Source organism: Amblyomma americanum, chromosome 2, assembly GCF_052857255.1.
Source record: "Amblyomma americanum isolate KBUSLIRL-KWMA chromosome 2, ASM5285725v1, whole genome shotgun sequence".
NCBI lineage: Eukaryota > Metazoa > Arthropoda > Arachnida > Ixodida > Ixodidae > Amblyomma > Amblyomma americanum.
The window spans coordinates 165,207,547-165,232,485 of NC_135498.1; the positions used below are offsets into that span (position 1 = coordinate 165,207,547).

A 24,939-nucleotide genomic window follows, 5' to 3' on the forward strand; every position below is an offset into this window, starting at 1 on the left:
TCTGTTTGGGAGGCTGTCGAATTGCCAGCTGGTTGCACTTCACAAAGCTGCTGTTCCTTATTCGAGCTCCGGCATTTTTGAAAATAGTGTCCATTATTCTAAAGCCATTCATCGTGCTGTATTGATCTTGCAGGAGGCGAATACAAGCATGCTGCTCCCACAGAAGAGCTGAGTCACAAAAAGGGCCACCTACAGTATGGGCGCCCCATCGCCAATGGCCAGTGCTAGAGCAGCAACCAGACCAATGTAACACGTTTCCGCAGAGTTCGTCCTTAATGTCCTGCTTCCATGCCTCACACATATTTTTAATTTGCTCATTGCTAATACTATCTTGCCATCTAAAATGCAGATTGCACGTGTGGGTCATATACAAAAACGGCGACAAAAATGACTTCGACAATTAAAGACCCATCTCTTGTGCAACCAATATTTTCTAAACCACTTTCAAAGCTAATTCACAAATGTTTCGCAAAGTTCGAGGAGAAACAAAATATAACAACTGACTCACAGTATGGATTTCATAAGCACCGTTCTACAAAGCACGCATTACTAGCTCAAAAAGAATACGTATTAAAACACCTTGATCAAAATAAAATTGCCATCGACATTTTCATAGACTACAAAAACGTTTGATTTGTTGGACCATACATTAGTAATTCGCCAACTTGGCCACTACGGTTTATGAGGTCACGCAGGATCTCTTGTACAGTCTTACTTGCGTAATCGCTGACAAGCGGTCAGTAATAATGGGTATATATCGTAAATAGAATCACTTCACCGTGGTGTTCATCAGGGAAGCATACTGGGCCCTTTTCTTTTTAATATTTTTATTAATGATATTGTGCTCATCGCCACTGCAAAATACATAATATATGCTGACGATATGAGTATATTTTTTTCAGGAACTCAAGCAGATACTTTAGTAGATACGGTTAATTCTGCCTTCTCTAATTTACATGAATGGACACAAAAAAAATGGTTTACAGGTAAATGTCACGAAAACAAAAGCAGTTATTTTTAGAGCAAAAAATAAGAAAGTTACACTTGTAAAAGACATTTGCTTAAATATTGCTCTTTTAGATATAGTATCTACATTTAAAACAGTGGGCGTTGTATTCAATGAAAAAATGACTTGGGATGACCATGTCTATTTTATTGCGAGCAAAATGTCGCAAATTATTTGTTTAATTTGTAGATATCGCCAACTACTGCCAACAAGGGCACTGCTGGCCATATATTATTAACTCTTAAGCCCACGCCTCAATTACAGCACTTTAGTGTGGGGAAAAACGCCGGAAGGAAACATCAATAAGCTACTTGTATTACAGAAAAATTTTCTGAGAATAATTGAAAATGTTCTTAGAACATTCCACACGCAAGAAATTTTTTCTAAATACGAAATACTTCCGGTGACTAAATTGTACACATTTCGCTTAAGCCACGCTCTGAAGCGCGAAATTAATAATCACACGTCCTTCCTTCATGAACTGCCCAACATTGAAGTAAGCTATAAAGTACACACCACAAGAAACGTCGATCAGTGGCATATTAAAACATACCGAACAACATATGGCTGCCAAACACTTGAAGACATATTACCGCGTCTACTAAATGCTCTTTGTGTCAAAAACATTAACTTGAAAACCACCTCACATTGAAATCTTTTAGAATATTTTTTATTTACAGACACTGCTTTGAAGTCGTGAAACAAATAATTGTATTGTACTGTTCATTGCTTTGTTTGTCATTTTATTTTCCTGACGGGACGTACCTGTCGCGATTATTTGCAACATTGTATTGTAAATATATTGTATTATAATTTGAAAGTGTGCCACTATTTTGTTTCCAAAGTTCGCAGCCGGGTGTCCATGGCCAGATCAAGCGGTCCAAGAGGCCGCTTTTACTATGGACCCCCTGTCACCATGTATATTGTGGGGGTAAATAAATAAATAAAAAATGAAATGAATTGAGGGTAGCGCCAGTCTGTACATTGTAAAAATAGATTTTAGGCTCATGCTTTAAAGGGTTTAGTGTCCCAAAGTTTCTCAGGCTATGAGGAATGCCATTGTGAAGGGCTGTGGATAATTGCGACAGCCGGAGGTTCTTTAACGTGCACTGGCATAGCACCGTACATTGGCATCTAACATTTCACCTCCATTAAAACACGACCGCCGCGGCCAGAAAAGCGTTGCTAGTCTAGGCTCCCTATGTTGTTTCTATATTTTATTAGAGCACAAATAAAAGTGATCGAACATTTGTGTTTCGGTTAGCAGCCGAGCGCCATAACTACTCAGCCATTGCAGTGGCTTCATCGCGGAAATGTGCTGCTGTTCTCTACTGCTGTTCTGTACTGTTTCTCTGACAGCCGCAGCTGCTCCACCAGGATATTTTAGTTCTCTCGGTGTTATTACATATGGGCACTGCGTTGGAGAGACTCATTACGTGGAGCGGGTCGTTTGGAGAGAATTGTTTAGTTGAGGTAGAGTTGTACATCGAATTACATAGCTGGAACTAGCTGCTGTGCTCTGTGTTAGGTTATAGAATGGAGCTGGTCTGCTTTTTGAAGAGCTCCACTGTCTCACCTAACCTACACCTTGTGGGTTTCAGTCTTCCGCCGCCCGTCGAAGGCGGGTTTTCTCTATCTCCTCGAGAGAAACTCGTTCGGCGCACCACACTTGCCGTCTCACTAGAGACGCATCGGAGCGACGATGTCCGGAAGCCTCTGCCACCTGGCCTGGCTTTGCATACTGGACAGAATCCCCCAGCGCAGTAGTTCGGTGGGTAGTTGCACTGGCAGGCTCGGGCATTATAGAGATGCCCACGGAGTAGCCACGCACGTAATCTCACATGCGCGGCATTTTCCGATCCTTCAGCGGTTTCACTGAACGTGGGTATTATAGCATTACGTTTAGGCACTTCCCTGAATTTAGCTTGCCTTTGCGCCATCCGGCGCTTATTGATTACAGTCATTATGCGATCTCGCAAACGCAGGAGCTGTTTGATACCTCCATCTGAATTTGGGCGCTCAGTCACTTGCGCGGAATAACGACTTTGAAGCGCTCATTTGATGCCTCTTTTACCGGGCACGTGTTTTAGGAAAGGTCCATCACGGTACCAGCAGGAAGCCTCGAACTCACTCGTCGCAATACGAGCGACACTTGAGTTAGCACCACCTACACTACAAGTGGCTTCACAGCGCAACTTGGCCTTACTTGTCGGAGGGTCTGCCTCTCAATAAGACATGCTATCCGCTCCTCACAAAAATGAGTCTTCCTACTTAGTCTTAAGCACCTGTGTGCTGAACGACGCAACCTCGAGGGCGATTGGGCCCCGCTGCAATGAGGCGCACGTGCTCTCTGTGCTTCGCACACGGTGCGTTCCTCGCTACGAGTTCCTTCTGCATATCGGTAGGGTATTAGTAATCGATGTTCACGACAGCGCAACCACGAGAACACATTCGAACTCTCCTTTCGAATGGCATCCGCGCATCATGAACAGATCCGGCCTATTCGTGTGAACTCGTCCATTATCGATGTGACACCGCTACATTTGCAACTAGCTTCGAGAACTCCCGAGTAGTAGTGGTGACAAGAATTTACGGGCCGCGGAAATATAGGCCTGTACTGAGCGCGCTTCAGCGGTGATTTCAGCCTGCATCCTCCGCCCTACACATTGCGCTATTATAAGCCAAATGGCAAAGCGCACTTACTGCGTCTGCGGGCGTTGCAAGAGCTGGAACGCGGCATCATTCCGTTAGCTGGACCAACTAGCCGGCTTGCTTGAGCTAAGTGGGAACGGCGGCTGTCGCCAACTGGTGGTGGCGGCTAGACGAGTAGCTCGGGATCTTCTCGAGAGAAACTCGCTCGGCGTACCACACCTGCGGTCGCACTGGAAACGCATCGGAGCGACGCGGTCCGGAAGCCTAAGCCACCTGGCCTGGCTTCGCGTACTGGCCAGGATCCCCCTGTGCAGTAGTTCGGTGGGTAGTTGCACTTGGACTTCGTTCACGGGCCTCGCAGTACCACATCTGCGGTTGGCCGTCGTGCTGTTATCCATGAGCTAGCCTCCCCTACTGGATCTCCAGAGGGGCCCCACGTTGGGCGCCATTTTGTGGGGTCTGCAGTGCGGTCTGAGACAGGACCGCTTTGCTAGCTCGGACCTCAGCTGCGGCCACGAATAAAAACGCACCGAGGAATAGCCAGCAGGCAAGGGTGTTTAATGGGGATCTCCCCAACTGGCGGCCTCCTCGGTGCAGCAGTACTGGCGGAAGCCAGGAGAGCAACGCAGAGTGGCGTCACCTTGACAGCAGCGGCTCCCAGCGTACTCCAGATCCGTCCGCATGCATCGCCGTGGTTCCATCTTCTCTCCTATCGCCAGCTCCCGCACTGCCGCCGAAGACAAGAGGTGGGGAGAGGAGGTCCGCGTCTCCACCGCCACAAGAGAAGAGCCTGCTCTGGCTGGCGAGGGAAAACCGATTCCCACAACCTCTTTGGCATATGAAACCTATTCAGAGTTGCTTTTTAGGCGTGTTCCCCCAGACGGTCATTCAGACAACGTCCAGTTTGGCCGACATAAAACTTTCCACAAGACATAGGAATGGAGTAAACCACTCCAGTGGAAGACCGAACGAACGGTTTCTGGTGCTTCTTCAGACACCCACGTTTTTTTGCGTCACAAATGCGTGACGTCCAGAAGTCCAAACGTGGAGCAGGGCCAAAAATTGCTGAAACTCAACAAAATGCCCCTAGGCCTGAGGTCGTGCCGTATATCCACAAAATTTCGCACAACCTCAAAAACGTTGCAAGCAGACACGGTGTAGCTGTCGTGTTCTCGGCTCCCAACAAATTGGGAAAGCTCTGCCCACGCATTTGTGACGCAAAAAAACGTGGGTGTCTCAAGAAGCACCAGAAACCGTTCGTTCGGTGTTCCACTGGAGTGGTTTACTCCATTCCTATGTCTTGTGGAAAGTTTTATGTCGGCCAAACTGGACGTTGTCGGAATGACCGTCTGGGGGAACACGCCCTAAATTTAGAAAACCGAGAGGACAAATACGTGCATTTGGTTGCGCACGTTAGTAACTGTGAAGAATGTGTGGCCCGCTGTGAAGAGACGAAGGTTCTTGGCAAGAGTACAGATAAGACGGCACGGATTAGCCTAGAAGCTTATCATATAAAGAAACTTGGTGGCGAGTGCATCAGCGAACCTTCTTTATCTCTGTTCGCGGCTGAGATCGCCTTTTTTAAAGCGGCTAACTGTTAATTTTCACAAATGTTTCTTTTCATGTCTTACGCATGTCTGCCCGCGCATGCGTTCTGCTTTAGTGGTTTTTTCGCACCTTGTTTTGTTATCTCATTCTTTCTTTCTTTTTTCATGGTATATCACCCCACCCTTCGGCCTTTATAAGGTGTGGCCTTCCGCCAATAAAGCCAGTTGACAGTTTGCGCTTGTGTGTTTGTGTCGCCTTTCTCGTGCGTCGTTTTATTTGCGCAAAAGAACATTTCTAGATCTAATTTGTTGTTTTAAATTGCCTGTCTGGCAGTTCGTCGCAGTGCTGTGGGAGGAATAGACTACTCATTTCAGTTTTTTCCGAGCAGGAACTCAAAGGGGTCGCTTCTTTTTGGAGTGCTTGTTTGGATACGTTCCTCAAACTGGCTGTGTGAATGGTTCATTTGTACTCTGCATGTTGTCGAGGCAATCGTTGCAGCGTCTTTTTCATTTATTGACCAAGTCATTGTACCAGACCATGTCATGCTGGGTGCTAAGAAGCAAATCGCGGAGGTTGTTGTGGCACTTCTTAACTCGTAACTGCTGTTTTCACGGCTAGGGCTTCGCAATCTGCAAGTAGTTGTGCTCACTAGTATTCTTAGCACTTGGGCCAAATGCCACAACTGAACAGTTAAGGTTCGCAACTTTTGTGCCAGTGCGCCTGTCAAGTTGAGGATGCAGAAGTTGCTTTTACGGCAGCAATGCATACTTCCATCGACCTAGTCATACACTTGGAACAATACACGCACGCATACATGCAATTCAGCGAGGTCATAGGATCACATTCAGACTCGTCACTTTTAATAATAATAATAAATACTGTTTATTTGTATCAAGCAGAATGTACAGGATGCTGCAGGCCTGCAGAAAAAGCAGTCATGCACACGGCTTGACAAGGCTGCAGGCCTGCTATACACTGATTTTACGTTTATTCACGCTTGAGGTGTTTCGTCGCATAGCACCTTACAGAGCTCCTGCTCTTTCACTTTTTTCGATGTGCAGAATTTTAATCTCTACTTTTTGTTTTTCATTCATTTTCTTGTTTTGCAAGCTCATTTTTTAGTTTCAGAAGCTCAATCTCCTGATCTTGTTCAAGAAACTTCTGCTTTCTGGCCCGTTAAAGCATCAGGCTATCAAGGTCTGCCTGGAAGAGTTTTATGCGAAGTGTGTGCTCCTCCCTCAGAATCCCCGCACGCGCCTCGTTCTCATCAGTTAATGTCTTTTCCAAAGGGCCATGGCTCCCTTGGAGCCCTGGAGCTGTCACCACTGGCTAACGCAGCAGCAGTGGTGCACCTCGATGCAGCTCCAGAAGCAAGTGGAGCTATGTTGGAGGTGGAGGAGGTATTGGGCTGGAGAATAGGCAAGGAGGTGGAGCCTTCATTTTCTTCTGGAGCTACTGCAGTTTCCCCTGCAGGTTGTCCACTTTCACTGGCAGCAGCTGGTGGTGGCTGATTGGTCAGAGGGGCTGGCATCTTCGCACGGGTGATCTGTAGTAAGCAAAAGGCGATGTGAAATAAGGTGAATCCAAGTTGCTAGTATGCAATGGACTCATTAGTGGCACATACTTTGCAGTGTTGGCATTTCTTGTGATTTGACATTGTTGTCCTGCACTACAAAACAATAAAAAAACTATCCCAGTGTTCTGGCGCTCAACCACCACTGACGTGGCATTTCCTGTAATGAACACTACAACTGCCCGCACAGGAACGTTTGTTTTCACGTCAAGTTGTGAATTGTAAAAAAATAAAGTATGTATAACTAGCCAGTGAGTATTGACATATTTTCATCGCAACAAAATGTACTCAAAAAGGCACTGACGAAGTGATCTTCACTCTTAGCACTTCTGTTCCATTTTTCGTGCTCATGCTGTCTTCATGCAAGCTATTGCAGTCTGCCTAAGCTAGAATGTTGCCATGAGTGGGGCTACTTTTGAAACCCCAAGATATTTTTTTAAGCTCATGCTAGGTATGCAAAGTACACAGCAGCGTACTACAGCAGAGAACAAAAGAGGAAAGCGAGAAATAAGCATCAATATTAAGTACAAGTACAAGAACCAACACGTTTACAACTTTTGCAAAAACATTAACAATTGTGCTAGAAATTAGTGGGCGCATGATGAAAAAAACTTTCAGCACTGAAGACATGCAAGCATGAAAATATCTTGAGTGGGTGTAGTTAAAGAAGTATAAACGCAAAATTAAGGTTGCATCTTTACTCCTTTGAAAAGATGTAGAAGACCCGTACAAGGTGTCGTCACATAGGATTCTGCGAAATACTGGGTACCTCCAGCACCACTATCCATGCATGCCACATTAGGCATTTTTAACTCTTTTTTTTACTCAATATGTTTTCGAGCTAAGCAAACAGTGCTTGCTTTTAGCAGCGTCTTTCAGTGCACAGCCAGTCATAATAATTGAATTTTGGCATTAGTTATGGCATTAGTTAAGGATCTCTTCACACATACATGCCTTTTCTGTACCCTAGAGAAGCAGGAAGGGATGGAAGCCAAGACGTTTGGGGTTTTTCGGAGCCTCTTGAAAGCGATTAAAGTCCACCAAGGCAGAAAGGATTGAGAGCTGCTGCACAGGAATCACTCCATGATATTCACCTAAGAGTGCCGAAAAATGTCCTGCCTCACAGCAGAAAGTGTTCACAAGAAATGGAAATGCAGTTACATTGTGAAATTGTATGCTGCCTGTGACACCACAAAAATTGCACAGGGAAGGAAATTTCCTGCCTATTATACCAGCACAGTCTACATGAATGACACCCTACCTGCATAGTCAAACTCCATGTCGTCTGGCCCGTCAATCATCGGCGTCAGGAGCCCGACGACATTCAAAATTTCGACGGGGGCAGATATGCCCCATTACTGTCGACCCCTTTGACAATTCTAGTGGCCATGTAGCTAACAATGGCCCCAACCACCTGGCTAATGGGGTCTATGAAGGCAGGTGGTGGTCCTCCTCCTAAACAGCAATGAAGTGTTTTAATGACACAATGAAACCAGTTCCCATTTTTCACAAACTATTGCAACTAAAGAAACACTATATCTTCCGTACGCTCAGTGCTGACTAGTTGTCTTAAACTAGTCTTGCTTTCATTAAAGTGCTACTCGTACCTGCTCGAAATCATGTCAACAGCCATTAAAGGCAGGCTGCTCTAAGTGCATGCCACTGCTTGAATACTGTTAGCACTGATAAAATGGTTGGCACGTAGTGCACTCAGCTCGAAATTAAACGCAAACACACATGTGCAGCAGTTTGTACTTTGCTGCCTTTGGAGCCATATGATGAATGTGCACTTCGTAATACCCTTTAGCCAGAAATATATATTATGCTAGCTGCATACAGTAGCTTACAGTAGCATACAGCAGTAGGGACCCAGGGAAAATAATTTTGTTTGCATGCTATCGCGTTTTATCACAGCCTCGCGGTACGTGTAACCGTAAAGAAACTAATAACGTAGGTCGCGAAAAGCCTCCGTTCGACCTTATATTCTTGGCCTAGGTCTAATGTTCCCATAACGATGTTTTCCGTAGCGCTTAGGACCGTAATAACGCTGGAAGCGCAGGCCGTGAGGTCGGACATGTCGGAACATACTGTCCTTTGCGATTTTGCTCTTTGTTCAGTGCTTTGGCAAGTAATATGCTGCTATGCTCCTAATGTACTTGAGGAAAGACGACAGATCTTTGAGGGCCTCAAATTATTGTCATGTTGAATGTAAACATGTACTTTTGGGAGACTTTAAAGGTGTACAAGCGGCGTGTGATAAAGCGCGCGATACGCCGTTACAGAGATGCCATCCTGGCAGAACTGAGAAAAAGAATGCATTAATTTGGGCTCGAGGATGTTTAGGTTTTAGGTTCATATGGGTTTAACGTCCCAAAGCGACTCAGGCTATAAGGGACGCCGTAGTGAAGGGCTCCGGAAATTTCGACCACCTGGGGTTCTTTAACGTGCACTGACATCGAACAGTACACGGGCCTCTAGAATTTCGCCTCAATAGAAATTTGACCGCCGCGACCGGGATCGAGCCCGCGTCTTTCGGGTCAGCAGCCGAGCGCCGTAACCGCTGAGCCACCGCGGCGGCTGGGCTCCAGGATGTGGCGGAATGCTTGGAAGGCGACCGGATCGCCCACTTACGCATTTTCAAGGAGCCAGTTAGGGCCGCTTATATAGGATTTATATTTCGGCCAAATTGACAGTGCTCTGTTAATAGCACCATGTGCAGTCTGTTTCATTCAGTGACCATTGTTTCACCAGCTTTGACATTAAGAACAAGACAGAAAGAAAAAAATGAGTAGGCATGGAAGTTATTTAAACTTGACGGGAAAAAATGGTATGATGACGCTTTCATAGAAGTGTCAACTATGCTCGAAGAAATTGAGAATGATGCAGCCAGAGCGGTATGTCAACGCTGGGAGACTTTCAAACAAAAAACTAAAATGAAGGTGATGAAACAAGCCAGCGTAATGCAGCCTGAGGAGTATAAGTACCAGGCGAACTTACGGAAGAACTTTCAAACGCTAATAAATGAAGGACTTAACTCCATGGAGGCACGTTGAAGGCTGACATTTGTTCGCTCAAGGAAAAACTACAACAGTCTGATATCGAACATCACCGCGGTGCACTTGTTCGAGCCAGTACCTGTGAACTAATAAGCGGTGAGGCGCCATCTTAAAGAGCGCTGGCAAGGGAAAGAAAATGGGCCGTCAAAAACGTGATTTCCGAAGGTGAGCAAGACGGGAATATCTTGAATGAACAAAACGACATCGAGGTCACGTTACGCAATTTTCGAGAGATCTTTTTGCGTGTAGCCTGGTGCACTGGACAGCTTCAAGACAAAATCCTGACATTAACTACAAGGATTGATGACAATTGAATAGAGGCGATACTGTGCCTTATACTGCTCCTGTGAAATATCTTGACTATAGATGACTTAAAACGAGGGAAATCAACAGGATTAAGCGCTGATTCTTACGACCCTTTCAATCATGAACTAGCCCTCTTGACAGCCGGTGTTTTAGAAGATGAATATAGACGTAAGCGGTTACTGACTTTTCTGTCCATGCATACAGTTCTCATCCCGAAAACAGGTGATCAAGGCGTATTAAGGCAAATAAAGGCCTATCGTCCTATTAGTGTAACGAATATTCACTACAAAATATGTATGGAAGTATTGGCTAAAATGCTTTAAGCGGTTATGAAAGATATAGGTGGGCACACCAGACGCGCGGTTTAAGGAGCCGGTCAATTTCACAAGAAATATGAAGGCGAGATGCATGCTGCAGTGCTGCGAGTGTCGCATTGCTCGATTCGGAGAAAGCTCGATTTGAAGAAATCGTTCGATTACGTGCCAAATGAAGTCCTGTTCGCCACTTTGCAACACGTTAACGTTAGACCAGTTATAACAGAGGGTGCCGAAAAGGCTTACAGTGGTTGCACGACGCGCCCAATAATCAAGAATTCGGTGGCAGCGCCCATAAAGGTGGAACGATTCGTGCTCCAGAGTTGCCTCTTTACGCCCCTACTTTTTGCCTGATAAGCACAAGCAGTTGTGGCAAAGGCTTTAAATTATAGCTAGCCGAGGTGAGACTCCTTGCGTACGCGGCTGATGTGGCGGTGTTCTGCGTTGACCATGAGGGCATCTTGAAAACTTTGGAAATTGTAAAGAGTTTCTGTGTTGCCAGTGGCAGCGCTGGTAACTGGGTTAAGTGGCTTGGATTCTAGCACGGTTCTTGGTCGGCGAAGCCAGGCACTTTCACCAACATGCAATGGAACTAATATTCTCGCGAGGTATCTGGGCGTCCGCTTAGAGCTTTACTGCGCAGTGAGCGCTGCTGGCGGACTCAAGTTGCAAAAATACGTGAAAGAACAGAGAAAGTTAACGGATGGGATTTGTCCATGTTGGCGCGCAGCACTGTGTGCAATTCGTTCAATGTTGCTGAACTGTGGTGTTTTATAATGAGCTGCAGATCTCCAACCAAAAATTTCAATTTTAACCCAACATTTCGAAGCCCACTCGGCTCCTTCATCTGGGGTGACTGGGGGCAGTAGCTAGCGTCTTTTGAGTACGGAGGGGAGAAGCCCCTGAGGTAGGAGCTGAGTCGGCTTCGAAACGTTGGGTTAAAATTAAAATTTTTGGTTGGAGATGTGCTGTTTATTATAAGTCTTCAAACCCAACCAGACAGGCGAATCTGTCAGTGTTTAGTTTTCAATCTAACTGCGGTATGTGCTGAGCGCACTGCTGACGCGCCAACATACAGAAATGGCTATGACTCAAATCGGTTGAGCCAGGTTATACGAAGCAAAAGGCAATCGAACCAGCGGCCGATGTCGACGCGGAGACGATGGCAGCGTCCGCTGCCATTTTTCTCTTGAGATACTCTTGTTGCCTGTACCTCTGCTTCTCCATACCATGGTGCAAGAATACTATTCTCACACCATGCTCCTTACGTACCTCTCGTTCTTCGTCGGTTTCATCAAACAGACGAGCCCGCTATCGCGACTCATCTCTGTCCAACGCTGCTTCAGGACGCTCTCTGTTGTAGAGATTACAAGAAGCACCCCGGCGCCTACAATGCTCAGCCGAACAACTCGTCACGGTGACCGGGCCTGGCTTCATGTCTCTGCGGTGCTAAGGCGGAAAACGCTGGCCTTTATTCAGCAAGAAAAAATCGCAGGGTTAGTCACATGACACAACTGGCGAGTGCGAGTGGTGGGAGCGGCGTCGGCGCAGTGGCAGAACGAGCGCTAACAGCTGCAATAAGTCACGTGGTATGACGTCACAGCCTCACCTGCGGCGATCCTCCTGTTAGACGTCAAATCCAAGCGTCATTTGACCTGCAGCTTTGCATGCTATAAGTGGGATTTCTCGCTCTAAATGTGTACAGAGTATCGGCCGTTTTTGTGTGGGTGTCGACATGGGAGAGGGCAAGGTGCGCCAACTTCTTCCGGCTTGTTAGTGAAGAAGACCTTGGCTTGCCGCATTTATTCATTAGGCAAGTGGTGAACCGTTTTTCTTCCGTTCGAGATGTGAAGGACCCGTTTTTTCGTACTTTATCAAACTTTTTCCAGATTTTGTTCTATCTACTACTGAATGTACACAGGGAGGTATTTTTGGTTTCCTGAAGGAGGTCGTGGCTTCCTGTAACTTCCTGTGTGCACGACTCTCATGCAAATATTTAGCAAGAGCGCAACACAGAAAGTTATACAAGGATCTTGCAGACCTAGCTCGGTTTTGCAGTGTCCCTGTACCGAACCATGCACAGTGTCACCCTTGTGTAGAGCGCTTGGGCGGTGCACTTCCCTGCAAAAAAAATCAAGATATTTTCGCTGCCGCTAGGTTCCAATAGCAACACTTGCGCGGAAGTAGTGCAAGATATGCCCGCACCGCAAACATAGTTGACACGAACACTTTTCCGAGAAATCAGAGGCTGCTGCCTAATTTTATTTTTTGTGACCAGGTAGCACCGCTCGAGCTCCCTACACAAGGGTGACGTGGACTGTTCCGGGCCCATCAAAGCAGTGATGTCTTAAAACACACGAAGAGAACGCGTGTAGCTCCAGAAGCCGTCTTCTTCCTTCATGCTGCACACAAGAACGTTAGAAGCAAAAAGTTGGAAGGCGGAAAAAGGGTTGTATATCCTATGGGGTGTTCAATACGAAGCAGTATTGCCAAGAAGAAGCTGAGCTTGTCCGTTCGAAGACAACAAACAGCAAATGTTTTTCTATTTTTGTTTGCGAGACATTGGGCAATCTTATTGCTTATCACAAAGGTATGTTATGTGTTTCAGGCTCTATATATGACTAGAACATGCATTCAGAAGCTGCATAGAGCTCATAGAGCTCTAGCTGTGTTTTTGTGGGGATAAAACTGAAAACGCACGAGCCACAAAAACTTGTTTCGCTGCATGCGTAGCGGCGCATTGGAACAGCGGTGCACTTGTTCTTGAGGCTAGTTGTCCCGAGACTTATGTTTCTGTGTGACCAAAGTAATTTTTCTTTGAAGACAATGATGCAGGTGCAGCTGCAAAACATTTTGCCCGAATTTGGGGTTTGTTTGGTTGGTTTTCATCACCGAAGCGTGCAGAAGTATATGAGTGAAGTCATCGGAGCCTTTCAAATTTTGATGGTGCGATTCTTGATGCAGTACTTTAAGGGGTATTCACACGGGGGATGGAATCCCTCCCGAACTGACGGCGGCTGCGTACACGTCACGCCTTCGAGTGTGCTCGCGGCGACGCAGTTTCCGGTTTTGGTCCGGCGGCCGCCGCCGACGGGGGAGGGGACCGTTCGCTCGGCTGCTACGTTCAGTCCCCGCGTCCCCGGGAGATTAGGCGGCACTTGGCAGGGCGCGCGTTGGGGTCGCTGTGAGTGGCGCTCCGCTGTCGACGGAGCTGTATTACTTCTTGCCGTGGATTTTGCGCACGTTGGACGAAGAGGAATGCGTGCACTAATAAAAACATTTTTGAAGTCCAATATTTATGAACTGGTTAGAGCAAGATGCGTTTTGTGGCATACGTCGTCTTTGTGTTTGTCTGCATCTTCTCAGAGCTTCTTCTCTTCTATCTTTCACGCATCTCTTTTTTTTTTTTCGTCTAATTTTTCCCCCCTCGACTGTCGGCATTTTCCCTCCTCAGATCAGCACAACCCCGCTCCTTGAGCATGGTAAACCCAGATGGCGGCTTTTGTTGTAAAAAAAAATAATAATAATAATCCGGTGTCTGATGCGTTCCAGCATCCACAAGAAAACTTCATGCGGCACACGAAGCAGTTTCTGGTATTCGTCCGGGTCATCTTCACGGAGCGTGTTATACAGACTGTGCTGCACACCAAGGGACTTTTCTTGCATCCATGGCTTCAACCAGCACCGCCGCTTTTTCTTGAAAAGATCGTCGTCATCCTCGGTTTCAAGTAGAGCCGCCAACAACACGTACTTGCGCCTTTTTGCGACGTCCATTTCCTGCTCTGGATCCTCTAGCGCCAGAAAGTTCGACGTGTATTCAGCTCCGGTGCTGGGAACTGTCTGTTTGTTTCCCTTTTTCGGTTTCTTTTCCCTCTTATCTCCCTTCAATCTTTATTATTATTTTTTAGCCTTCGCTGTCTTCAAAGAACAGCAAAACCGGCCGTCCGGCCCTTTCTTTAACCCCTCCCACGCCACCCGGCCGCTTCGCGCGTCTAGATCCCCCGCGGCGGCTCCCCGCTGCCCGTGTGAATACTAAATTTGGGAGCGGGGGAGGGGTTTGGCCGGCCGGTGACGTAGCGCGCCTCGTCTCCCCGTCCCTCCGCGCCGAGGTCCCCCGTGTGAATACCGCTTTAGGGGCGTAACATGTGGGTGGTTGTACACGCACCTTACCGATGTGAGTCTAACAGTGCCCATTTATCGCACACTGTAAGGTGCTGGCCAGGGTGATGTTCTCCGATTTCCGGCAGCTCATGCGAGCGTACCTCTTCCCTTTCATAGTCATCTCTGAGTCGCGCATAAAAGAAAATTTTAGGCTTCACGGATACTATTTTCACCATTCCAACCAACCAGATGATGTCAGGAGATTGCAAATAGGCTTTCGCAAGGATTCTGCAAGCAGATGAATTGCTGCCGCAACCTGGAATGAGGAATTGGTATCGATAATAGCTCATTGCCTGAGAGAAAGTACAAGAATTACAGCTAAAAAACTGGCAGTGGCATAACTTGGCTATGCCAGGATATACGTAGCGAGAGGTACGTTTCCCTGGCTTAGCTTGTGGTCTATGTTTAGCAATGAGAGACATTGGGTATACACATCCTTTACTCATTTTTCTTGACAGAGACGAAGGCTGCCCGATGATCTCTGTAGTAGCATGCAGCGGTCTCAATTTCGTCGATACAGTGTTTTCATTTGGTAGTGCCTCTTCAGTATACAAGCTCTATAATAGATCCCCATTGTGTAGTCTGGACGTGAGGGCCAGAAGCTAAATTAAAGTATACCTTTTCTCTCATACACTGAATAAGAGAGTCCGGGTTTCCTGTTGAAATAACCCAAAGCCACACACAACTGTGAAATCGTGCCTTGGGCTGGTATACACGGGGCAACCACATCAATCGTCTGCTTGACAGATGTTTCCGGTGCCACGTAGACTCCTTGGATGATAATGCCGCTTTCCAGAAGCCGAACACAGCAGGCCTCACCATTATTCACCGCGATCGAAGGGAGATGTCTGACAGCTGTGATACCTTGTTTCACGTACACACAGACCCCAGTGTTCTTATTTGGTTGAAGCCAACTGCAGGCGAAAACCTCAGGATCGGAAGAGTTAATCTTCTCTTGTCTATACCGCCGTTTAGCAGCGGCTGGACTCTCCTTCTCTGCACGCATGTCAAACGTTGTGATACGCACGCCCACTACATCTCCGCCTTTTATACGCAGTCCTTGGCATGCGACGCGGGGTGCGGGTGATAGAGCGGCGTGCGGCAAGGCGGCGATGAAGAATGCGGCGCAGCTGTGGGGTCTCTATGGTTAGCACGGTATCGGCGCATGCGCACAACTACTCATCCGCGTGACGTCATGCTCGGCTCTGACGATGGCGCGGGCGCGAGGTCGCGGCGACAGCGAAGCGCACGCCGCACTTTGCTCCTCTTCGGTTGCCATGGTAACGGCGCATGCGCACAACTGGCCTCTCCCATGTACCGTGAAATGCTCGACCGGTAGCCCAGTGTAGCTCTCGCTACAACATGATAGGCAACCTTCAAATGATGAGGTATTTCAAAGGCTGTGCTCTATTCGCAGGTGAGCTGAAAGGAAAGCTCTGCGCACTAAAACATTGAAGGCGTTCGTGCCTGCCGGCGGGCACAGTATCACATTCTGCTCTATCTGGAAAAACTCAGCCGGCAAAGATGGCGTAAGTTTTGTTCTATGCTGAATGTGCGTCAGCCAGTAACAAAAAATTTGGCGGATCGTTAGAGGCATGCGTACGCCACTCGACAGGCTCTACCCCTGCACTGCACTCTTTCGGCATGAACAAAAATCCCTAAAAAGTCTCAGAAGAATACTGCAGACTGCCGTCGGCGTAGGCAGGGTCTCTGGACACTCTCCGCAGATCCTCAATCAGGCATCCCAGAGCGTTAGACCTGCCTTTCACAACTGAAGAGCTATCGGCAGCTATCACAGAATCAAACAGACGGGTGTATCCTGGTCAAAGACGAGGTGACCAATGACGCAATCGCAAAGCTACCCCAGAACTCTCGTTTTGGACTTGTGGAATATTGCAGTTCTTCGTGGATGACCAGTGAGCTCCGAACAGAATTGAAGCTGGCGAAAAGTGTGCTCGTTTTGAAACTTTGTAAGCAGCCAACAAGCTACGCATCCTTCCAGCCTATCGCCCTACTGAGCTGCATAGGTAATCTTATGGAGCGGAGCGAATGATCTGCAAACGCATCACTCGGTTCCTCGAAAGCCGAAATGAGTATCCCTAAGAAATTAACAGGTTTCGTCAGAATAGGTCCACGACTTATAATGTCATTGCCCTCGTCTCACCACTTGAAGAGTTCCTTCGTGCTGGGTACATCCCTATAGCTGTTTTCCTTGACATCAAGACCCCTTTTGACTCTGTTTTTCACCACGCGATTCTCACGACTTTGGTAAGTCTTGGCCTCTAAGGAAAGCTGTACAAATGGATTGGACACAATTAAAAAGAACAACAAATTTTTATAAGCACTCCAGATGGCCCTACACCCTTTCACGCAGCGGAGGCGGCATTCGAAATATGAAGCTCGGAGGTGATCTTATTAGCGCAGGTACTTAGTTCCCAAGTAGTGCTGATTGCAGGCTTCGACCGGCCGGGTGCAGCTGAAAAATATTCGAGCCTTCTATGGATCTCCCGGAAAGAAAGGACAGATTTATGAAAGCAAGAAAGTGTAAAACGTTTTGGTGATGTAAGCAAGAAATACATTGCTAATGGCCTAGCTCTGTTAGGCCAGGATATACGTAGCGAAAGCACGGCGACTTCTGCGTCGAAAGAGTGCATTCACTAGATGCGCCTTTATTCTTGGTTAAAGCTTGAGCCGTCGTGGCGGAGAGTAAAGTCTAACCGCCACGACGGCTCAAGCTTTAACCATGAATAATGGCGCGTATAGTGAATATACACTTCCGATGCAGAAGTCGCCGCGCTTATTTCCATGCAGTAAAGAAAGAAGAAAAAAAGAGCCGTCGTGGCGGAGTGGTAGCGTCTCTGCCTCAAACGCCAAAGACCCTGGCTCGATTCTGAGCATCGGCACAAGTTTTTTTTTTATTCAGTGAGCGTGTGGGGGGTTTAAGTGGCTCCCATATATGCCGCCACCGAATACGTTGGTTAGCGGTTTAGCGCAGGCTCTGTTAGGCGCGTTTATACTCCGGCGTAACGAGCGCGCGCGCGCTGCACGGCGACGTCACGTCGGCCAAAGCGAGACTCTCTATACTCCAACTGCGCTTGACCGCCGACGCGTTCGGCGGCTTCGGCGCACTCTGACCGCACTGGAGGAGACTTCGAGCGCGTCTCTATTTCGCGCCGAGTGCGCCAGCGCCGCCGGCCCGGCCAGACCGGTTCGACTCCGCGGCGAGGCGCGCGTTGTGACGTCATGTGCGTCCTCGGAACACCGCCACGGCGAAATCGCAAGTTCGCGGCCAGTAATGCTTTCGCTTGAAAGCACTTATGTTGAGACACTTTTAACTTTTTCGAAAAATTCAAGAGTCTGAGGTTCTTGCAAAAAGAACATTTTTTAACCTTGATTAAGCGACTCATCAAAGCTTTTACAGAGTAGTATACTGAAAATGCGGTAAAAGTTGCAAAGTCACAGTTCAGTCGTGGGCAGCTCTTTGTATAAGGCATGAATCAACACTAATGTAGGCTATTAGACGTTTTTCTTGCGGTAGTGCATTCTAGACACATTTCGGGTGTATGCTGTCTTTGTGTTTTCTGCTGAGCTGGAATCAACAATAAGGGGCTCTGTTAGCGATTTTCATGTCTTCGGGATAGCTAACTGAACTCCACTAGCGGGCGGGGTGAATGAACTTGCTCTATATGTTGCGAGAGGGCGCTATCAGGGGCTTCAAAACAGGGAACATCGAAGAGGACGGCCAGGATAATCAAATGATACTATTCCGTCTGAAAAATTTTAATTAGTCTTTAATAAGGATATTTTTTATTCTTATTTTCCACTGGGCGGCATTCGTGCGCTGCCGAACAAAGCCGAAGACAACCGAGACGCCACGGCAAGCCTGAAAGTGGTTCCTCAGAATTTCGTCATGGGTAGTTTCCGAATGAAGCACTCAAAAATGGCTAGCAGCCGCAACAATCTGTTTCAAGGTAAAGGCAGTGTCTCGAAAGCATTTTTCTTGGCCGTATTTTAACTCGCATGCGCATGTACTCGGCACGAAAGTTGTGTTTTTCATGTGATTTTAGCAATGTCGCTTGCACTGCCCGCCCCGTAGGCCTGCAGCCCCGGAATATATTACGCGATAGCGTAATATATTCTTCTTCAGTATACAGTATACTTCTTCAGTATACAGCTCCTTCGGTCGGTCGAAAAGCCGTCGGCGAAGTCGGCACCGTGTGTCGGAAATAATGGGAGACTGCGTAAAAATCATATCATGGTAATTTGTGCTTCTACTGATTGAAGATTGATTGATGTGCAAAAGGCGATGACAAGTTAATGAAATCATTGTATTTAATTAATTATAGAAACAAAAAAATAGAAAAAAGGGGGGTCGAAGGTGTCCAATTGCTTAGCAGAAAGATGCAATGGTTGGTGATGCTAAGAAAATTTAGAGCATGTAATTGATCAGATAATTGATTGAAACAATGGCAAAAATAAAAAAAATGCGTTCAAAGGTGTAAGACTTGCTCAGAATGGAAAGTATAACTCATTACGCTATTGCATCATAAACGTCATGCGGAGCTTAAGCGTCCTCTACAATTCTTTTATGTAGACGCGCGCCAGAGCACCTGTCTCAGCTGCAACTTTGCCTGCATTGCCAAACGTACTACGTTTTCTCCGCTCTGTCAGTGGTTTTTTTTTAAATCGCACATGCGCACACGCACGCGCGCACAACAACCCAACATATGAGCGGGTATGCACTTTAACCACAGACTCTCTTAACAGATCCCTTTAAGGCCATGGTAGCAGAATGGCAAGACCGCTGCGCCGCCGAGCAGAAAAACGCAGTTAATTTCTCCAAAACACGACGGTCGCATTTCGATCGAAGAGAAGTGCCGATGACGCCTGTGTACTTTGTAATGTCAATGCGGGATAAACATCCAAAAGACATCGAAATTAATCCCGGCCTAGACATAGCCGATGTCTCTCATATATCACGTGAGGCTACGAAGCAGTAAACTCAAGATGTCGTACGTCGTTCCCTATTTGCACAATAGCACCATGCATAATAACACTGCGTCCGCCATGAGGCCACTTATATTTTAGCCCTCCAAAAATATTCGCCTTCCACCGAAACAAAATTAAGTTCCTTTCATTGAATAGCCGAAGCAGTACGTAGTAAGCACTCAGAAGGCATTATAGAATATGTAGTAAATTGCAGAAGTACTTGCTGTTGGGCTAGGTACTTGATAATAAAGTTTGAATGGCGCAAATGTACAAAAACAGAAAGACATAGGAGACAGAACGAACGCCCTTTCTGTCTCTCTGTCTTCCTGTTTTTGTTCTTTTGCACCATTAAAACTTCTTCATGTAGTAGATTACAAATTTTCACCTCAGGGGGAATCAGTCACCATTTATTTTCGCGCGAAATCAAGCACGCGCGCCGCCTGGCTTTGCTTTTCATCGCGAAGTGCACTGACCTCTCACGTCAGCGCAACGCACGACGAAGATTTTTCCGGTGCGTCGACACAGAGCGATATCCTAGGGTATTTGTTCAATTTTCCTTCAGCTGTCCTTGCTTGGCAGCGTCCGATCGTATAACCGACCACACAATAACAAAAAGAAGGACACGGGTAACTGGCCGTCACCTGTCAACTCGAAAGGCCTATAAGTATAAAGAGCATGACGGCTAGACTGCAAAGTGCTCTCACATTCTCTGGCTTCTCGTCCATGGCGCTCCAGCTTCTCTCAGCTTTCCTGGTTGGCTTCGCCGCTTCAGCTGCTCTGGGCGACGAAATATCGGTAAGTGTGTGGACAGCGTGCAGAGCTGCAAATATGGTCACTCTTGCGCGCTCGCCCTTTATGATGTGTTGGTATGATCGGGACTGCATTCCCTTCCGGTTCGACATGCTTGCGTTTGGAAAGGGGCTCAGTGAACAGAACGAGTGGAACAAGTGCTCTGATTTTTGTTGACAGTGCTTTCGCACTGATTCGAATGTAGTAAACATTCTCTGTCCAGCTTCTTTTTTTCACTTTTTCTGGTCACAAAGATATCTAAAGGGCTTAAGAGGGCGAGGGGCGTGTTTGCGAACATTCGCTTGAAATGTAAAAGGGGATATGTTCGAAAGATTCAATTAAGAGCAGATAAAATGCATGCAGAGAGAGGAGACAAAACTGAGTGGTATGAACATTTGCTCCTTACGCTAGACTGCAGCCGGTTTAATGCACGATGTGGTCGCATAAAATGTCATATGAGATTTTAACTGCAAATAAAAGAAATTAAATTAACAGAACGTTCGCCGCGGTGGCTCAGTGTTTATGCCTCGAAAGACGTGGGTTCTATCCCAGCCGCGGAGGTCAAATTTCGGTGGAGGCGAAATTCTAGAGGCCCGTGTACTGTGCGATGTCAGTGCACGTAAAAGAAGTCCAGGTGACCTAAATTCCCAGAGTCCTTCGCTACGGCGTCCCTTACAGCCTGAGTCGCTTTGGGAGGTTAAATTCTCATAAAAGGATAAAGCGGAAATGAACAGAACGATACCACGGCATTTTCTAATCTCTCTTGGTTGCCGTGCTTGCCTGTAGGATGCTGATTGGTCAGTTTCGAACTTTAATTTAGAGGTTTGTCTGGCTTCCAAAGCAGCCTGCAAGGGTCTCGTTTAGCAGCTTGACGCAAGAAATCAGGAAGAATTAAAAATCAACTTGACTCCTCGCTGAATTTAATGAACAGGAGACTTGGGGTTTAATGATGCCACTTTTTTCGCTGTAAGCCCTGCGTATGGCTGTAGTGACTCTCGAACAAGAATACGGATTCAATAATTCCGTATCACGCAACTTGTACGTCACAGTTTTGCTTATGGCCTTTGCGATTTGGGATCTCGGCCAGGAAAACCGTGCGGTCAAAAACCGAGTGTTTACGCTAATGCCAGTGACAAGCTGAGGGGGCTGGGAAAACCATGTTAATGAACCCTACTTTCAGGTGTCATGTTCATGCCATTCGTGACAACTTCTGGTACTCAATAAATATAGGTAGTACGTAGTTTAAAATATAAATTAAAAAACTGAATTGTGAATAAAGCAAAGTTCTCTGTCTGTACGTGTGGTTTGTACCCGTGAGTAGCGCACTAATGAAATGAAACATGAATGGTGATTACGCAACTGGTAATGCGGGAAATTAGCGCTAGATGACATGCGATAATGTTCCGACACTTGCTCGTAACGATGCAGTGATGATTCTTGCAGGCTTCCTTGCTTTTGCCGCGGATGTGTCGATTCTGGGCGCGCACTTTAATAGTCGGTTGAACCTACGGGAACGCATAAATTCAGAGCGCCAGCTGCTCGTCCTGATCTCATTGCGCACACAGTGCTTGTGGCACAGTGTTCTCTACCTCACAAATTACTCCCATAATCAGCCTGGCAGTTTCCTAATTGATCAGAGAGGTAGCGACTAATGTATTTCACTTCCAGCGACACATTTATTAAATCAAAACACAACTCTCAGATTCCGAACGACGAACAGGAAGAAATCCGAAGAGAAGTACTGACTTAACAAGGTGATTGTTCGGGCTAGTGGGTATGCGTTATGAGCCATAGCGCCGCAACAAAACAAGGGGCAAACACAAGCGCTCAACTTCCACTAAGGCTTTATTTGGCGCACACATAATTTATACATGAAGAAAAGAACGATACCTGTCAGATTAGACAAGATAATTTGTGAACAAAGGCTTAAAAAGCACATGCAACAAATTTCACCGGTTCGCATACTGAGAAGTACTCCAAGACCCGAGCTTTTGTACTATTTTTCTCATACCTTGTTTACCGCTCGTTAGTGACGTCTTTTTGTGTGTGTCAGTACTTTCGCGTTTTCGTTCTCAATAGGACTGATGCTTGGGCGAGTTGGTATGCATGTTCAAGAAGAACAGCGCGAAAAGACAAGGACCACAGGATGATACACAAAGACAAGCCAAAGACAAAGACAAGACAAGCCCGTAAATTTACCCCAGATCTTTGCTAACACATATGTAGTGCCCAAAGATAGCGCTTACGCTCGCTGGTTCGATGATTACGAACCGTGTGAAGGTTTAAGCTGAACAAATTTTCATGTTTATCGCAATTTCCGAGTATCTACAACCAAACCTTTAACTTTGCCGGCGAAAACCTACGTGCTCATCTCTGATTTCCTCTAGTTAGTTGTTGCTCATCAGTCACTCGTATATGTTGGACGTATGTTACTTCGATGGCGAAGGCGAAGCGACAGGAGGTATTCTCTTCTTACAAATGACACAGGAGGGTGTGTGTCGTTATGACGTCACACAATCAATTTAATAAGGCGATCGTTGTCACTAGGTGGAGCTTCATGATGTCGATTTGGAACGCTTTTTTATTATACCGGGCTTAAAAGCATTAAAGCCTATAAATTAAATAACAAGCTCTTACATACACTGTTTACTATAATACAGTACTGCAACACGCTTTGCAACCAACTTTTTTATGTTCGACTGCACGGCATTGCAATACTCCATTATTTTTCAAACTTTTCTGCATGCCTTCTTCGTGATTTCAAGGTATTCACCCCAATTCAATGATCGTATATTTGTTCTTTTTAATTCTATTACACTATTCTTTCCTACTGCCTTCTCTAACTGCTTGTCTATCCCCAAATTGCCCCGACAACGCAGATAAGCGCCTCACCACTGTTTCAGCGCCAACTAAATTCTCTTCAATGAAACCAAAGAGCTCGTTTAATGAAAAAGCTCGTCTCCTACTTTATCAAACAGCCCTGCCATTGCTCCTTTAAGAGGAAAATCTGGAATTTTCTTTCATTACAGGAAACAAGAGGAATAGGTTTAGGAGGTGGAAAGAATTCTGGTAGTGTTAGGATGGCGATGCTTAAATTTGGCGTTATTGTGGCTGCAGACTGCGGTGCTGAGGGCCTCACGGTTGACCTAAAGATACTGAGAATACGGAGGATTCTTTTTTAAAATTGCGATGAACGCGGTGTGTTCAACAACCGCGTTCTTCAGTAACAGGAGAGAAAAAGAAAGAAAACTTTTAAAATAGTTGCTTGCCTTGCACTGAGAAGAGCACCCCTATTTGCAATCTCTCCAGCACAGAGGACCAGAAAAAGATGGCCGCGAAAAGCTGAGTATTATTGTACAATTTAATTCTAGATGTTACTGTTTAGCCTGTTTCCTAAATATCACCTCGGGAGCAGTAACACACAGCCTCTACATCCGACAAGTAAACTTAATACCACGTCTCGTTGGCAATTTAAACAGATCGCTTTCGTCATTCGTGTCGCTCCCGCTATAGCGATAGAGAGAGAGAGAGAGAGAGAGAGAGAGAGAGAGAGAGAGAGAGAGAGAGAGAGAGAGAGAGGGAAAACCTGCTCTGAAAGAGAGGTAGAGGAATTGGCCTGGGCTGTACTTCTCCTACCTTCCACTCTGCACTGGGTTAAAGAAGAAGAAGAAAAAAGATGCTTGTGACAAGCGACTGCATGAACAAAGTACAGGTTTGAGCACGCCTGACCACATGACCGCTACTCCCGAATACAGCCGCGCAAAATGGCGACCTCGAGTGAAAGGATTCTCGAGTGCGGGCTGCAGCTGCCCGCGCTATTCTACGAATACGGCAAGCAGGGGAAAAAAACAAGCCCATAATTCATGCTGTCTGCTGCACATGTGTAAGGGAAGTATTTTACGTTACTGACATCTGCTCAGTTCAGCGCAAACAGATTGTTTCGAACATCGTCCCTATGAGTGAATGACCCTTACGTACAGGCTAAACAAAGGAAGCACGGGCTCAGCAGTCAATATTTTCGACGAGCGTTGTAATGCGGTTCCGTCTGGAAGAAGAAGATAAGAACAGAGTAACTTGAGACAAACATCGAGAGAGAAAAAGAAGAATGAAAACGCGCGCCACAGATAGAGACACTTTGCTTGCAGTGCTCGGCTGCCTTTGGGTGTTTCCGCTATTGCCGTAACGGAACTGTGATTTTTCGAGCGGAAAACCTTCTCGCGTTTAGAACTGCACCTTGAGGTACTTGTGTGATATTTATCGTAAACCAATTTATGTGGCCGCAAATTCGCCACACATAGGAACTTAGTTGAACGTTTGTCATGATACCTTCACTACAGCAAACTTCGAGCCCGTCCTCGCGAAGCTTTTAACAGAGCGGAACCCGACACTTCAATCAGTCGATCATGAGTTCATATATAACACATACTAAAATGTTCTTTTTTTCTCTATTCGAATAAATTTTTATTTTCAGTAACTCGATACTGCTACGGAATAGTATTAATAAATGAGCATTCACATCGTTCTGCTTGTTTTCTTAACAAAACA

General features: G+C 46.4%; 1 protein-coding gene across 1 annotated transcript in view; it reads left to right on the forward strand.

The window, feature by feature from the left end:
• The first annotated feature begins 20,286 nt into the window (after positions 1-20,286).
• Positions 20,287-24,939, forward strand: part of LOC144119241 (uncharacterized) — a 35,946-nt gene continuing 31,293 nt past the window's right edge. Inside the window, exon 1 of the mRNA XM_077651910.1 lies at positions 20,287-20,400. Within this exon, the coding sequence (XP_077508036.1) occupies positions 20,329-20,400 (72 nt within the window). The 5' untranslated portion in view covers positions 20,287-20,328. The remainder of the gene's footprint in view (positions 20,401-24,939) is intronic.